The sequence below is a fragment of the Pipra filicauda genome, unplaced genomic scaffold (genome assembly GCF_003945595.2).
Source record: "Pipra filicauda isolate LSUMZ 115617 unplaced genomic scaffold, ASM394559v2 scaffold499_size419610_pilon, whole genome shotgun sequence".
In the NCBI taxonomy this organism is placed as follows: domain Eukaryota; kingdom Metazoa; phylum Chordata; class Aves; order Passeriformes; family Pipridae; genus Pipra; species Pipra filicauda.
Window position 1 is genome coordinate 113,252 of NW_024104641.1, and position 17,758 is coordinate 131,009.

A 17,758-nucleotide genomic window follows, 5' to 3' on the forward strand; every position below is an offset into this window, starting at 1 on the left:
GAAGGCCGGACAACAGGCACTTAATTAATTTCAGAATCCAATTTACAGAGCCTTGGTGTATGATGATGGACAGAAACAAACTAATGATCTCTAAATGAAATTTCTCCTTCATTTAAACACAAAATGGGAGGATGGGAAAGGGAAGAAAAAGAGACATTTTATGTCCTCTCCTTGATTGTAATTCCCTGCCTTCAGCTAGATCAATATCATTTCTGCTGGAGATGGAGTCTGCCTGTGGTTTCCATGGCAATGTGGTTGTTGGAGGCTTGCAGGCTCCATGAATCCCCAATTTATCAGTCTTCTAGGCCTTAATAATGGAGACCAGCAGTCAGGCAGCTTATGAATGGCACATGTCTTTTGGGCTGGGGGAAGGGAGGCGGGAGCGTGGTTTGTAGTAGGGGCTGCAGCAATTTGTTTTCCTGCCACTGGCAGCTGAAGGGGGAGGAGTACAAGGGGAGGAGCAGTGCATTAATTCTGGATGCACTGAAGGAATTTCTAGACCATTTTGCTGCAATTACAGAAGATTTCCTCCTGTAGTTTCTTTTCTCTGGACAGCTTTGCCAGGGAAGGGGAGGAGAGCAGCCTCACAGCTGGTCCTGAGTAAGGAGGTGGGAGCTGTAGGTGGAGAACCCAAAGGCTCTATCACTCTGCATGTTTCCTTCCTCTTCTTAACCCTCTTTATTTCAGGATCAGCAGTGCGTGAATGCCAGCAGTCTGCCACAGTTTCAGGTTCATTTTTATCCCCCTACTGATCCTACCACAATTGCCAGGCTGATCAGCAGAGCTGTAAGAGCTGGGCAGACCTCTGAGGACCTGATCTGTCTGTCAGACTTCTGTCACTTGCTGGGCTATTCTCTGTGCATCTGCTAGGCCTCTCCAAATCCAAACCTGCATCCCCAAATGCTGTGACTTTCCTTCCCTGAATTAATTACTTTTCTAGGAATGTCCTGCCTGTAGAACAATCACTATCAGTCACTTCAATAAGGTTCAATTGGCCTGTATCTACTCAGGGTATTTTCATTTCTTCTTATCTTTCCTCTGATTTTCCCTCTATAATCTCAGAGGGTAGTCGCTCTGAAGAGGCTAAAGAATAAATGAGTGTGTCTTACAAAGACTTTGTTCTTCTGTCCCTTCACATGCTCTCTATTTCTCAACCATCATCCAGAACTTAACCCAGCAAGGGAGAAAAGATGGGTGACTCAAAATAATGCAGTTGCATGAGATGGGGACATCCTGTTTCCAACACATATGCCAAGAGCAGCTGTCAACTGTTATATTCCACAGCTGGAAGCAATTTAAAACCTCTATTCAAGCTGTTTGAATCACAAGGTATTTAAGGAATTCAAAAGAGCACCCTTTCTGGTCTCCAGGACCTGTGTGAAATCAACATGGGCAGGGGAGGAGAAGAGTAAAGAATATCTTATGGGTGATTTCTTCTTAGGTTTTCCTCAGGTGAAGTAATGAATGCTTTTCTTCTTCCTGCCTTCCTGTGATGGCTCGGGGAGTGTTGCTGAGATTGCTGCACCTCCAGTTTTGGATTGAAATTAGGACTTCGTGGAATTTCATAAATAACAGGCCCAAGGCATCACACCTATGAAAGTGTGGCTGAGTGCAGAAAGGCTGGTTGAGGTGCTGAAATGAAAAGCCAAGGTGACTCAGCCTCCTGGGTACATCACTGGCTTTTGTGTGACCATAGCCCAGTTCTTCATACTTTGCTTATTCTAAAATGCAAATAAAAGCTTTTTCTTTCTTCACTGGGGTGCCACAAGGATAAAATACCCCCATGATTGTGAGTTAGGCTATTGTTGAGGTGACGAACTCCATATAAATACTTACATTGCTGGCTGCCTGTAGCATTCTGGGAAGGTTACAAGGGAGACAGCTCTTGATGTTCACAAAGGTGTGGGTTCAGCCTAAATGTATGATCTGGATATTATATACTGTTATATCTTATAGGTCTGATACAAACTTGATATTGTATCTAAAAAGACTAGTACACTACCTTGCTGGAAAGTCAAGCAGTGGATAATGAAGAACTGTGATCCGAGTGTCTGCAGAGGCATCTTTGATTCCGGGCCACCTTTTGTGGGAGATGGAGGGGCTGGTAGCTTGGAATCGCTCCTGGAGGGAGCCTTTCTGGTTCATCAAGGCAGCTGAGCAACTGATTGTGCATCAGATCAGCTCTGACTCCAGCTGATGGCTGGGGACACGCTGCACAAGTCACTTCCCATTTCTCCCCTTCAAGGTCCCTGGCTGTGAAGACCATGGAACGTTGGTAGGAGTCTTCTGAGGTCACAGCACCTTTCTGCATGGTAGGAAGCCACTCAATACCAGTGTAAAACATCTGCCTCCAAGACACTCTCATCTCCAAAGAGCTCTTTTACCTTGCCTTTGGTGACTGTACTACGCAGCCTTGCACTTGCCCACCACTTTCTGGTGCAATAAAGCATCCCCACAGAAGCATTGTGACAATTCACACTATTGGCCAGGTGGGAGCACCCTGTCCTCCCCGGAGCTGCCTTTGCTTGTAGCTGTCAGAGTGACTGAGAGTGGCATTGTTAAAGGAGATCTCACTGTCTGAAAACCAAACCACTCTGGTAGACTTCTTCCAACTCTAGCTAGATTGAAATTGCCAAGTTATAGGTACAGTACACGGGAAGTTTGGGACAAAAGTGCTGGTAATAGGCAGCAATAACTGAATAGTCAGCGGTATGACTGTCATTTTTCTCAGCCTCCAGGCCTGCTGCATCCATGAATGTGGGAAGGAAATGGCAGTGGACGAAGGAAGAAGAGCCACTTCTTTCCCATTCTCCAGGGAGGAAAAATATTTGCAAATGTAGCTGTAACAGAGTTAACACCTCAAAGTCACAAGGAACACCCTCCCTTTTCTCTTCCCACCCTCTTCCTCCATCTCTCCCATTTCTCTGGAGACCTCACTGCTCCCTCCTGTCAGCCAGAGTTGGGGAGTTTCCGTGGCAACCCAGCAGCTGGTGTCTAGACACTGTGAAAGATGCTTTGCATTGGAGCTGTGAGCCTGACTCCCCTCAGCACCCCTTCCCCACTGCTGCGCACCCTGAGTATCTCTCCCACCACTCCTTCCCTTTCCATCTACTATGTACGTGGATGCCAATGCAGGGTTGGATTTCCACGGTGGTGCTAGAGGAAGAAAGGCACGAGGTGGGATGAGAGGGTGAGGAAATCCTTAAGCCACTGTCTCTTCAGCCTGACAAAGCGCAAAGGCATTTGGGGCGACAGAACTGGGGCTGGCTGTCCTCTGAGGATTCAGCAGGATCAGAAAAGGAGGCAGCTGTCCAAGCTTGGACTGAAGTTATCAGCCATGGGACTTGCAGAAGTTGTTTATTTTTCTCTCTGCTGGAGCAACTGAGCCATTCATACGTGGTTCTGAAACAAAGATGAGGTGGTCTAGGATTAGGAGGCTCAAGATACCGCATATTGTGGCCATATTAACAGTTTTGGTTTAACCTTAACAGTCTGCTTTGCCTGCTTCTTTCCCTGGACCTCCTGCCTGCTACTTGCACTGGGGACATTCCTCCCCATCACGTTGTTGCAGGGTTTGCCAAGGGTATGCAGATCTCCCAGGTGCCATGTGCCCACCAGGACCCCCAGGGCTCACAGGAACCAGGTGGTACCCTGGGTCTGTCTGTAGCAAGTGAGAGATTCACCAGAGATCTGGGAGAAGTCAATCCCCTGGACCAGACACAGTCACTCACCTGAAATATCCAATTTCTTCATTTCTCAGTGTTTTGCTGGGGCAGTGTAAGTCTACCAGTTTTCAGAAGCAGTGAGTGGGGAGGGCGTAGGATTTTAGCACTGCATATGACGCATCGTAGGGCTGACTGCAATGGGCTAACATGGATCAGGAAGAGAATTGTGTAAGCAACAGCTCTGAACCTGAAGTGTGTCTTGTTTCAGCAGTCTCAGACCTACCATCGTCTGCCTGGAATAGGCTTCTGGCTGGCTAGAAGGACAGATGGATTGGGACAGATGAATCAAGCTGTGAAGCCTGGATCCAAATCTGGATCCAAATGTCATTAAAACTAGGAGAGGCTTAGGTCAGGGATTTTAAATGGAGCCTTCCAGTGCTCCTTACCCTCCAAAAAAAAAAGTCTCTAAACAGAGTCATCTCTGGGGCAGATGAGATCTCCTTAAAACAGGGCAGGAAGACCGAGATTAGTATTTGGAAGCAAAGTGAAGACCGGATGAGGAACAGATTTTCAGATCCATCTCTGCCTAAGCTGTAGTTGGCAAATGACAGAGAAAGGAGGGAGCATGAAAAACGCTAGAGAAAGAGCAGTGTCTGCATAGATCTGGGCAGTACTTTAGCATGAATGCACAAGAGAGTTCTAGCTGCACAATCAATATCAGCAATAATTATGCAAACAGAGAGAGAGAGCAGCAAAAGCAAAATCCCTGCATCTGTATTAGAATCCCAGAGTGTTGTGCAATTTCTCTTCTCTTGGCGTTGGCTGTGGTAATTTAAAGATCTGCAGTGGAACAGAGACAAAAAGGAAAACAAAACCCAAGCCACCAGCCACAAAAGAAATGATCATCAGAGAGTTTGCTGCTACTATGGTCATAAGCTGATGACTGCTCTGATTTAATTAATCTTGGCAAGTCAGACAGGAGCTGGGCAGGTCCCAAGAGACAGTGTTTTACCCGGAAATCCACTCAACCTAATTTCACTAATGTAGGGCAGTGGAGGGACTTGGAGGGGAGCCTGCACACTCAGCCATTAGAGTACAGCGTAGGCAAAGGCAGCTGGAAGTACCACCATCCAGCAAAACTGCTGCTTGCGTGCCTGCTTCAGCTTTACAGCAACCAGAGCTGCATATGTTCCAGGCATTTGCTCCCCAGCAGGGCTCACAGACATGACTCTCACCCTTTCCAGGAAATAAATGGAGTGCTGAGGAGCAGGAACTCTCTAAGACCCTATTTCAGCAAGAATCCATAGTTCATTCCATTATTACTCTTCCATGGGTAAGGCTGTTCCCTAGCAGGTGCCACCTGGAGCTGTAGGTATGAAGCATCTCTCTGACACAGGCCCTACAGCCAGGAAGCAAACACATATCAGCCTGTCCCACCATGCTGTTTTATCCCTTAAACAATTCTGCAGTCACAGCTTAAGGTTTATCTGAGGCTACCCAAAATGTTTCTCAACTTGGCTGATCCATCCAGTGTGCTAGGTGGAAGTGAGATTGGTGGCAGCTCAGCTCACAGATGCTTGCCTCTTTGGCAAAATTATCCCATGCTGTAGGATGATTTGGACTGCAGCGTAGCTTTCCAAAGACTGAAAAAAGCAAACTAAAATCTGAAAATTGTGTCAATGGGGGTGGGACCACAGGACTGGAATAACCAGGAACAGTGCAAGTAATGACTGGTGTGCATTAACACAACTGTAAGGGTGATGACTGCAAGCACAAACTAGGTGGGGTTTGTTGATGGTTTGGGTTTTTGGTTTTTTTAGCTTTTTGACCTAACCATTCTTGCTTTATCCTTCAGGACTGAATTTCTTTTTGGCCCCTCCTCAGGCTTGTTTTGCTTTATATTACAACTCTGCCTCCCCTCCTGTTCTGTTTCCTCCATGCGTGCACATCTTGAGTTCTCATTTTGTGAGTTTGGGTCTTTCCCTTTTGCTCTGTGACTGGAATGCTCTAGGACAAATGTGGATGTCTCCACCTTCACTTGTTACAGATGTAGATGTTCCCAGGCTGCAACTCCTCTTGTCCTAAAGTAGGTATCTAAACAGGACAGGTTAATAGAGTCCTAGAAATGTGATGTTTATTTCCACTAATTAGAAGGGAAGGAGAGAGTAAGAAGATCAGCTAGAGATGTCTCTGTGTACATCTGCAGTTAGGTGAGATGTCTATCCCCTTTGACCTCAATTTTCTCATTTCATGGTCTCACCATGAGCATATTGATGCTGCCCAAATCCAGACTCACCTGAAGAAATAACTGACTGCTGTTTTGTCCCCTGCTTGTTTTGTCCCTTGCGAGGACACGGGGGACTCTGATCTTGCAGAAGGAGATCCCACAATGCTGGCATGTTCAGAAGGGAGGCAACTTTAGATAGGTGGAAGTTTGGCTTCCCAGGATGAAATGCTTTTGTTTCTCTAGCAGGGGACAGCTTGAATTCTCATCTGCTTTTTTTTGTCAACAAAGTGCAAAGTGAATGTACAATGCCAAGGCTGTGCAGTTCTGTCTGTATAATGGTATCTGTCCACTACAAACCCACAGGTGCAACAGCCTAGAGTTCAAAAAACTGGATGATAAAGACTAGTATTGGATAAAAAGCAAAGTAAATAATATTCTCTCTGATGTATAGAATCCCCAGGATAGCTATCTACTAATCTCCCCAGGGATACCTTGCCCTCCTTTGCTGGGACACTGAAAACTAGGCTGGAGAAAACCCCAGAGAACAACACTGCAGAAATTGCCTGCATCAAACAAACTGGTGAGTCAGATAAACTGTCTCACTGCTTGTCGTGAATCAAAAACTGCTATTAACTTGGCCTGATGTCAGTGGGTTTGTGATGCATTGCTCCCATTGCACAGAGCGAATCCTCTTCTTCTTACTGACGTGGTTTAGCAGTGCCACAGCTTGAAATTTATTTTTTTTTGTGCTGAATTCTTTATCCTTCATGATATTGCTTCTTGCTAAATTTCATTACTATATAATAACACCAGGTTGCTTCTTTTCCCCCATCCCAGAAATCAATGAAATGCTGCTAAAACTGCTAGGAAATAAGACATAGCTTAGCAGGGTACAGTAGTACACAGAGTATTTTCCCTTATTGCTTCAACACCATGCAAGAAAAAAGAGGGAGAGCGATTCACTGAATTTTGTATGATAAGTCCTATTCAAAAAGCCAGACTTATACTTGTGATATCCACAGTCCATCATTTGGTTTGTATGATTCCTCTCTCTTGACTTGAATATGTGGTGAAGTGACTTTAAATTGTTCCTGCTGCTCCATAGCCTCAGAGTCAGTCCAGGCTCTTTCATCCACAGCAGAAATCAGTGCAGTTTCTGGGCTGCTTCAGCAGAGTGTCATCTGCCTACTGCTGTCTGCTCCCCAAAGAAGAGTAATGGGGACAGTGAGGCACCTTTGTGCAGTTCCTCTGCCAGCCAGGGATCTCTAGGCGCCACGGGCACTCCCTGGAAATCAGATTTGCCACCGTGGTGAGTTAACAGGGAACAAAACATGGCAGGAAACTGTGTTTAAACCTGCCTGCTTATTAAGCAAGAACAGCGGAAACACTGTGATCTACCCCACAGCACCGAGGTTGCCAGCTCCCCCACTTTGAGTGTGACCAGATTTCCTGCCTATCCCTCCAGGACAACTGTCAAGAGCTTACTAGTGTAGGAGCTGGACCCCACTTTCAGCTGCTGATGCAACAGGGGCATCTGTGTGGCTTAGCGGTTCGTATGTCTTGGCCAAGGCACTCGGCAGCACAGCAGGTGTGCAGGACCTCCCAGTGTCTGTCTGTCCCTGTGCTTGCTGCGTTACGGGCCCGTCTGTTGTGCTGTGCTAAAGGAGGCTGTGGGACTGCTGGCTAAAACCTGTGCATATTTTCAGTAGGAAGATACAAAAATTTTTAAACACAATGAAATACAGTGTCAGGGCTTGTGTTCCTGAAGCCACATTACCTATTCTTTGCTGCTCTTTCGCTTATCTTGCACATGTTGAAAAAAACCCAGAAATTCTACTTTACTAGGATCTGTCTGTCAGGGCTTTATAAGAAACTAGGCTTTGCTGCTGGCTAACAATAGTCTTTTGGCTCAAATTTAAGGGTAGATGGTTGTGCATTGGGACTCTACTCTTAGCTTCATAATTCAACGTCTCCTCTATGAATGTCTTGGAGAAGAGCAGGATTAAAAGGACTCCCCTCCCTCCCAGGGATCAAGTCATTCAGGAAAATTAACAAAATTAAAAATTAACCCAAGCTGGCCTGCTTTGCCTTACAGTGATACTTGCATCCTATTTTAATCAGTAGCCTATTTTGTCTTTGATCTGTGGTGGTAGCTGTACCAGATGCAGATGGAGTCCCTGAATAGGATTTTGTTTAGCTGTTCAGTATCAAGGGAAGGAAAGTCCACAGATGTTTTTGCTGCCAGAAGTTTTGCAGGTGCAGTGGTTCAGGCCATTGGGATGTTCCCACAGAATTTTTTACCTTTTGGAAAATCAGCAGTCATAGTTTACTAAGATAAAAATTATATGAAGGTACAGAAGTAGAGTCTTTAATGAAGATGATTCAGGGTGGGAAGTTACACGCATCTCAGAGGTGATTCATAAGGAAGTGGTGCCTAGGAACATATTGAAAAGCTAGGCTAAGAGCAGAGGGGGAGTGGGAAGCAGAAATGCACCTACTGCTAGTATTGGAAGCAAATACAAGTCTGCCATCTGATGGCATCAAATGGACCAGGCTAATATGCACAAATGGTGTCAGTAAGGAAAGTTTCACATCCCAATTAGCATTCTTGCTGAAGCTAAACATGAGTACGAGGATGCTAATCCTCACAAACTAAACACTGGCAAGTGCACATCTGTATTGTTAATCTGGCAGCACAGGCCATGCTGTGATTTTTGCATACGCCAACTAGCTTTGCCCCAGACAGGTCCCAGACACAGCCACCCCATTCTGGAGGATAAGAGAGTTTTGCATTATGGACATAAGCTGTGTGGTGCCAGCTGGCCTCGGGGCCAGGGAGCAGTCCCTGGCCCATTTCATTTGCTGGTACTTTGTAATCTGATAGTTCATCAGAGAAGCCAGGAACTATCCAGGGACCCCACAGTCCTCTCTGAATTACCGCTGGAGATACAGTGATGCTACAGAGGTATGTCGAGTGCCATCAATTCAGGTTTGTGTCACACCAATGACATGTGGTCTGTCCCACACCACCCAGCCCATCAGCACTGATTTCTTTTCCCTGTTCTTTATGCCAAGTGTGGAGTGATGCTGTTTGCTTGACCTCTCCATGGGCTGTGTGTATGTGTGTGTGGGAGGGGGAGTCAGTAAGAAATGGGGAGAAATGGTGATGCAGCAGACCAGCCACTCCAGTGCACTAAGACCCTTGTGCTTTATTCTGCCTTACAGCCCTGCAGCCCTGGGTCAACCATCACTTTGTCCTGTAAAAGTAATCCACACAGTGCACGGACTGTTTCTCAAAGAGGCCAGAGAACACGTTAGTGTACCCTGATCTGAACATAGTGAGAGCTGGTCAGTAGAAACTCAGAGGCAATTAAATCTCTCGTGCTGCAGTGAAGAAGACGGTGTCTCAGGCTAAATGAACCCAGCAGTGAGATCACTCCAGCTTGAGGGGCACTCCTTTCGTTTGCCTTGTTCCTCTCGGCTGCCTCTGCCTTCCCCTGGGTTCTGATCCTCTGTCTAGCTCTTTGTGGGATTGTTCCTAGCATTAGTTTTAACTTCTTATGTGAATGGTGTGCCAGAACAAGGTGTCTGATTGACAGGCAGCTCAGCCTCCAGTTACACTCACTGCTTCCCCCCAGGGCAGCTTTGCTTTTGAAAGGAGAGCTCAGAAAAGTGGAGAGATGTGGCAACCTCCTGGATGAAGGCTCCAATTCTTGAAGGCTAGAGACATTTCTCTAGATCCTCGTTCAGTGTGACAGAAGTCTGAGTTACAGGTTACAAAATTTTTCCCTCTGGGTCTTGCAGGCTTCAAGTGATTATAGAGTTTATTCTTTGTGACCTCTTTAAGTCTTGGCTGTAATTAAGGGACAACAATTCAGCAGTAGTTGGTGCAGTTAGTGGGTTCCATAAAAAGGTGTGTGATCCAGTTGGTAAGCCAAGAGCCTAATAAGTGCATCTGATGACATGAACAGTGGTTGCCTGGCACATCAGCAGCAAGCAAGGCAGCTCCTTCCAGTTGCACATGCTTTTTGGCTGAAGGTGTTTTGTGAGAGCTACACACTTGCCTGCTGTGCTGGACCCTGGTATGTTCTTTCCGTGCTGCAGAAATGCCAGGGACTTTGAGACCTGGGTCACTTTGGGGAGAGAGAAGTCTGAAGCCATGCAGTCCATTATGCAGTGGCTGTGTGCACATGCAGGATGCTCTAGATCATGGCTGACTAACCCTGGACCATCTCTTTCCCCACTAGATGCTGTAGAAGAAACCAAACCTACTGAAAGTGCCCAGCAGGAAGAGGTGAAAGAAGAAGAGAGCAAGGCGGACCAAGAAAATGCCTGAACATTAAGAAATGACTCCCCATTGCCCCTCCCTCCCTCCCCCTATCCTCTATCCTTCCTTCCCACCCCAATCTTGATCTCCCCCCTTCCTGCTCACAGCTGTGAGCCTGTCTGTCCCTCTCCCACTCCCACTTAAACCCTTTTTCTCTCTGTGTGGCAAACATTTAAAGAAAAAAAAAAAAAAGCAGGAAAAATCCCAGTCAAACAGTGTGGCTTAAACATTTCTTTGTTTCTTGGTGTTGTTATGGCGAGTTTTTGGTAATGATGATCCAATCATTTTGGGAAAATTCTTGCACTGTATCAGAGTTCTTTGACCTGGCGCGTGCGTGTGTCTGTCTGCCCACTGCGAGCGCGCTCTCTCTCTCTCTCTCTCTCCCTCTCCTCTCTCTCTCTTCTCCAAGTGTGTGTGTGTGCAATGTTACGTTCATCCGAGGAGTCCAGACTTACTGAGTGAGTTAAAACAAAAGAGGGAAAAAAAAATTCTTTTCTTCCTTTTTCAATGTGATGGAATGAACGAAAGAAAAAAAAAAAACAAAGACCCAACACTACAAACAAATGAAGGAAAAAGAATACTAAACCCCAGTTTGTTTTCAGAACTAAACCAACAACAACAACTAAAAAATGTGCCAATTAGCGTAATGCTTGGCTCCAGGCTCCTTTTTCAAACTGAAAATAATTCTAATAAATGAGAATAATGATCATTAATACCACTGTGTCACATTTCTATGCTGCTGTACATCCTGCTGGCCTGTGGTCTCTGGTTGGCCACTTCTTGCGTGGTCCAGTGCTTCTTGGCCAGTGGTCCTTGTGCTTCTTGGCCACCAGTCAGTGACCGACTGCTCTCCCTGGCACTGCTGAGGGGATTTTTAAGGGGAGCAGGCTTGGATTTTGAGTGAGATGTTAGCACTGACTAACGTAAATAACGAAAGTTGCAAAATCAGTTTTTAGGAAAGAACATGATAAGTGGCTCTCTAGGAGACCTCTAGGCCCTGATTTGGAAAACTATGGTGACCTTGGAGAGATGAGCCTGCAAAGGGACCTGCTTTGATCCATGCTGAAGGTCTGACCCCTGCCAAGGGGTGCACCAAGGGCCATGAGGGAACAGGGTCCTGGGGCCTGAGCTTCCCGGAAGCAGGATAATGGTCACCCCTTTGGGCTAGAGTTGGAAAAGTCACTGCATAGCATAGTGTGGCTTTCCAAAAGTGTTCTATTTGGCAAAATAAATTTGGCCAATGCATGGAATAAATAGGCACATGGGCAGGATGAGGTCTGGTGGTGTAAGAGCCAGTCAACAGCACTTTGAGAAATACCTATTCCTGCTCCCTGGTGAACTCCAGGATGGTTCACTCAGCTCTAACAAAGAAGTTTTTAGCTGTCATTTATGGCCAGGGCAGAGCACCACGTCCTAAATCTCCACCACTGCTTTCCACAGGGTGTGTGATGTTCCCTGGTGCATGTCTGCCTGTCCCAGTGGTGGGCTGACAGATGCCAAACCCTAAGCCTGCACAGCCATCTGGGTCTGCTGCTCTGTTTATGAGCTGTGAGAGCGAACAGTTAAAATATATTTAGTAATAACTGGACTTTCATAAAAGCCCACTTATTGGGTATTATTGCTCTGTCACTGCCCTGATTATGATCATGTGCTTTCCCACCAGCTCTTGCATGATTTCCTGGCTGCATTGGCAGTGACAGCCAGCGTACCCTGCAGTGTTACTCTGTGATGCTGCAGGGCCATGATTAAATTGCCCTCACAGCAGTAACACCAAAAAGATGGTTATGCTGACAGCTCCAATGTCCCTTGGTGGCTGATGCCTCTTGGAGTGGCAGCTCCATGGCCTTTAGAGGGCTGGCTGGCCCTCCCTGCCCTACTCGTTTGTTCTCCTCCATCTCTTTTTTGGAAACAGGGAGAAAAGATGAACAGTGTCTCCTCAGAAATGATCGCTTTGAACGTAGCCTGCTCACTGCAAGTGCCATCAAAACACGTCAGGATTCATTTAGATGTGCTTCCTGGCATTGTGTAGAAATAAGAGAGAGAGAGAGAGACTGGGAATATTTTTTAAAAGAGAGGGAAAGAGAGAGTGGGAGAGAGATTGGACAGAGAGTTTTAAAAACAGGGATTAGAGAGAGGAGGGGGGGGAAGATTTCTGAGTGGATAGATGGATGATAGGGAGAGAGAGGGGAGTATAGCTAGAGAAAGAAAGATTAGAGTGAAAAAGATGAGAGAGAGACAGGAAGAAATTAGATAATATGGAGCAATAGATGATTGATAGAGATAGTGAAACGTAGCTAGCTAAAGTAGATTAGACAGACTAAATAAGTAGAAAGATGGGCTGACTGACAGATAGGTATTGTGTCATACTTCATAAATGATATATATGCTAATATTCCCATGTCATGATGGGTGGTAAACCCTGAGACACCTTCCAGCCTGACCTCAATTCAGCAAATGTAGCGCAGACATCAGGCATTGCTTGGACCGTATGTCAGGTCTCACCACCCCGCCCGTTTTCTGCTGCAACAGCAGCAGGGGTGTGGATGGTGTCTGGGGAGGGAGAGCGCTCTGACGGACACGGGGGGCTGAGGCATAGGGAGGAGAGGTGTAGAGTATGTTTGCTGTTCGTAGCACACAAGGTGCCCAGCCCAGCTCAGACACTGCAGAAACCCCGTGTCTCTAGCACTGAGTTGAGAGAACTGAGGTTCAGCTCTCAGGATTTGTGGGAGAGGTGTTTGGGAGGAGGCAGGAAGGAGAGAGCACAGTTTTTGTTTGGCCTTATTTCCTGTCATGACCATTTACAACAGTTTTCTTAAGGACTGTCTTGCCTGTTTCCTCAAAGACCATGCGGTCTCCCTGCTCTTCTGACTTCAGATGCCAAATTTTTCATTTTGCCTCCAGTTTGCTATTACTATTTTTAACTTTATAAGGAAATGAAAACTGCCTCTCATGTCTTCCTGGACATAGGCCTTCCTCCCTCCTCAAAAAATTAAAAAACTTTCTCTCCCCAGGGATGTTTTATCTTTGTATTTCGCATGTTGCCTCCCCCTTGGCTGATGGTTGGGGCATCGCGCGTGTTTTGTCACCGTTCGTAAGAACATACTTTGCCATGTTGCTTAGAGAACAAAGGGTTGGGTTTTGTGTTTTGGTTTTTCCCCTCCCACAAAGAAAATGGGGTATGTGGTTACCAACTGCAAACCGAAATAATTTAAATACTAATTCCTCTCCCTTGGTTCCAGTCTAAAATTTCTAGCTGTAACCAAGCACCCCCTATCTTTCTTATTGTACCGTGTCCTGATCCTGCCAGAGAGTCAGGGCAAAGAGAGCGTGAGAGAGAACACAGAGACAAACCCTGCCTTGAGCAGGCAGTGGTTTAATGTGTAATACACAAGATTTGTATAGGAAGCTGGGCTGTCTTCAGGGTACAGGAAGAGAGCAGAGAAAAGCATTTGGATTTCCTTGAGTTGCCTCCTCAGTCAGATTTTCAAAGGCTAAAAGGAAACAGCATAAAGGATGTAGCATGGGATGGAAACTGGAAAGAGAACAAGGGTATTTGAGGAACGATTTTTCTAGCAAAATATCAAACGAGCTGAGAGCAGCAGAAGAGGCAGGAGGTCCCAGAAGTAAAGAGTGGAGCAAAGAGTAATCAGCAGAGTAGTTGAAGCTTTTCTACTAGTCCTGATGTGACAACCAACAGTAATTCCCCAGGGAATATATATCTCATTCTCTCTCCCTGAAGAGAATATAGCTTTGCCTGGAGGTGTCTGTGGTTGTTATTTTCTGTATGGAAAGGGAAGGAAGGGCATGTCAGAGTGACTCACACTGGGAATATTGTGCCTGACCTCACCGTGCAGCGCTGTGGAAATTCAGGGTCCAAGAGGGGCTTTTTCCATGCCTCTGTAGTAAGACACGCTAGTGACCCACAGCTATACTGAATGCTCGTACCAGCTGTAGGCCAGCTCTTGACATTTCACTACATTTCACTAGACTAAGCCTTGGAAAAGTGAAAAAAATTTCAACATAACCCCCACCTCCCGTCAATGCAGTAGATCGTTCGCATGGATTTGGTCTGCTTTGCAATGCTTGTGGCATCCTGACTATCTGCACTGATAGCATATAAAACCCCACAACCCTTGCAGTAGTTGCATCAGCCAAGGAGCTTCCCAATGAGCCACATTCCAAAGGGAGGGGAAGGGCATTCTGCTAAGATCCCTTCAGACCCAGTGTTTTCCAACCCTAAACCCTAATGCAGCCCCATGAGAGGCCTTAGCTAGAAGTAACTCACCTGTGGTGACCACATAAACACCGTAGCTTGGGAAGTGTGTTACTCTGGGTGAAAGAAATGGCCATGACTGAAAGAGAGGGATTTAGAAAAAAAAGGAAAGAAGAAAAAAAGGAAGAGGGAGTTCATAGCAAACTCCCCATGAGAGTTATTTCTTTTTTCTTGTGGTCTCCAAACAGCAAACTAGCACTTGAGACTTTTTGTCTGGTGTTTTTCATAGATGTTTTCGGAAGGAAATGGAGTGGCTGTGGTTTGCAGAGGTTGAGGGAAGGGTTTGAATGAATGTTTTTGTGGTCCCTCTTGGCTAAGAAGTCTGCTCGGTGGTCACCTGCAGCTCAGCGATGCCAGAAGTGGCGTTGGGGGTCCTCTTCCAGGCCTGTGCTCAGATTCCCTGCTTTTCCGCATTGCCACATTAGCACTTTCACTGGATATTTAGAGCACCTCAGGACTGGTTCTCCTCTCGCTCACACCGGGGTAACTCAGGAGTCACTCCACTGGAACCAGTGGTGTTAATCTGGTGTGAAAATAGTGCGAGAGGAGGATTCAACTCCTCGGGGGGTAATTTCCAGGTCCCCGAGGGGGAAAAAAAATCAATGGGAGTTACATGTCTAACTGCCACTTGTGCCTGTGAAAGTCTGCCCCTTATCTACCTATATGTATATAGGGTACAGTTTTCAGAATAACCTAAGTGACATGGGCACTTGAGAGCACACATTTCACTGGCTTTCAAAGAGATGCAAGTTCCTAAGGCCCAGATGCTGAAGGATGTCCAAACTCCTCTCTGCAGTGCATTTGGGGGTCTCAGGCCTGAAATTCTCCAGTCATTTCCCAAAGTGGAGCTGAAGATCATGAGTCATTTAGGTGGTTCTGAAAGCGCTACCCTCTATCCATTTTTCAGGGTGTTGATCTCAGGTCATGTGCGAGCCTGCATTCTTACCTACAATGCTTTATTACTACATTCCTCTGTTGAGCAATATTTGAAAGAAGAGGTGAAGGTTGAGATTTGCAGAACAGGCTAGTGACCCCAGTGGCTCACGTCTGGAGTGCCCAACTTGAGAGACACCTCACTGGGGTCCAAGCCACAGGTCCCCTGTATGCTCTGAACATCAAGATTCATGTATTACACACCCAGAACCACTGGCCACTTCCAAAAAATAAATCCCAGCCTGAGACCTAGACTACTCTCACAAAAGAAAATCCCAGGTGAACCGTTCACTCAATAGCTTGGTTTTTCTGCTCATGCCTGTTCCCAATGAATAAAACACATCCCTGTGCATCACCTAAGCCCTATTTTGAGGAGTTACACTGGCATACAGCTGAAGTAACACAGTAGTAAATCGGGGCCTGAAGAAGGTGGCTACAGCCTAGAGAATATCAAGAACTGTGACGTGTCTGGAAGCTAATAAGAGCAGAACTTGACGATTAGAGCGGCCCATTTCCGATGCTCTTGTGTGAGGATCTGGAAAGAGTCTCTCACTCATTGTACTTGTGCATTATGAATGTGTCCATCTGCAGAGATCTAATGTACACATATGTCCTGAATATTGTCCTAAGGTTGCAAGCTTCAAAAATGAGCAGAAAACATTCCCGAGAAGTGAGAATAATACAGATGTCTGTATTTGAAAAATTGGTTCAAATAAAGTCTCTCACTTATAGATATGTGTAGTTGCGTGCAATTATTTGCTCCTGGAACAGAAATTTCTCCCTTGTGTAGGATTTCAGTGCTTTTACAAAAAAATCTCATTCCGGTCTCCCTTGACCTTCTCAGTCAAGTCCTACTACTGTGGAAAGAAATGCCTTCTACTTATTCTGTCTGGGTAAAAAGCTATGTTAAAATGAAATTGTGAGGTAAAAGGCCTGGTATGTTTTTACTCTGCTCAATATCCATTGAGGTAGAGGATATAGGCCTGATGGAAGTTGTGGTCTCCTGTGCAAATTTCTGAGTATTTATGTAAAATGACACAGATATCCCCACAGAGGCTCTTGACCCCAGAAAGACTGGCCTGTAGCTGGCTGGGTAGTGCCTAAAAACCAGGCTGAACTGAGAAAAGCTTTTCTTTGGCACCATGGAGCTGCAAAATGTCCACAACCATATCTGGGCCTGGGATGTTCCAACTCAGGGAATTTGCTTGGGTGTAGAAATGGGAATGTGGATCACTATCCAGTAATGTTTAAGAAAAAATGAGTACAAAATGGAATAATTTATTTTTTATTTTATTTTTAGACAACTTCAAAATCACAGAATTGTTAGGGTTGGAAGGGACCTCTGGGGATCATCTAGTCCACCCTGCCTGCCAAGGCAGGGTCAACTATAGCAGCTGACACAGGATCAGGAGAGTTTTGAATGTCTCCAGACAGGGAGACTCCACGACCTCCCTGGGCTCTCTGTTCCAGTGCTCTGCCACTCTCAATGTAAAGAAGTGAGGCAACCTTGTGCAAGCGTATGTAAAGGTATCAAATTCCTCATCGCATTTCAATCTTCAGTAGTTGACTGGGAAACTCCAGAAATTTTTGATATAGAAATATATATTTCAACCTAAGAAGTCCCACCAAGTTATTTTCCTCAGTATCAGCTTTGTGCCAAGTGCAATGAAATATGAACAGAGCAGCAATTGCTTCCCAAGCTGTGCTATGCTGCTGACTTAATGCTGTGCTGTATCTGTCAGCAGCTCAAGAGCAGAGCTGAAATCAAGCATTTTGATCACATCCATTCATCCCAGGAAGCTTTGCAGCCACTATTTAGAAATCACTTGCAACTCATCTCTGAAATACAGCAGCTGGCTTAGCAAGGGCACAGGAAAATTCATGATGAGGCTCCAAGGAACTGCCTGGGAAACAGAGCAGACCTCAGCACCTCACATGGGTTCTGGACAAAGTGCCAATTTACAAATGACACAATTAGATGTCTGTATTCTTGCATGTAATCATCAGTTGCCTCATGGCTTCTCCAAAAAAGGCGTGGATTCCATCTTGTGTGCAAACAAATATTTAGCATTCAAAATCAAGTGGTTTCAATTAGCCTCATCACTAGATTGCAGAGCTCAACCCTGGCAGATTGACTTTGCTTCTGTGGGGCAAAACACCTGTAAAGGGGCAGTCAAGGACCTCTCTCCAAGTAAATGGTTGTCTTGAGGTAGCAAGGCTGTCTTGCACTCTTTTATCTGCTACACAGAGGAGAGGCAGGGCAAGAGGCTGAACAGTTGTCCCATGGGACGTGTGTCAGCTGAAACACTCAGCCTAATGTAAATCTCCACCAG

The 17,758-nt window shown here is 45.8% G+C and overlaps 1 protein-coding gene across 1 annotated transcript in view; it reads left to right on the forward strand.

Moving 5' to 3' along the window:
* Positions 1-16,158, forward strand: part of GAP43 (growth associated protein 43) — a 58,524-nt gene extending 42,366 nt beyond the window's left edge. The window contains exon 3 of the mRNA XM_027742846.2: positions 10,140-16,158. Within this exon, the coding sequence (XP_027598647.1) occupies positions 10,140-10,228 (89 nt within the window). The 3' untranslated portion in view covers positions 10,229-16,158. The remainder of the gene's footprint in view (positions 1-10,139) is intronic.
* Positions 16,159-17,758: the final 1,600 nt, after the last annotated feature.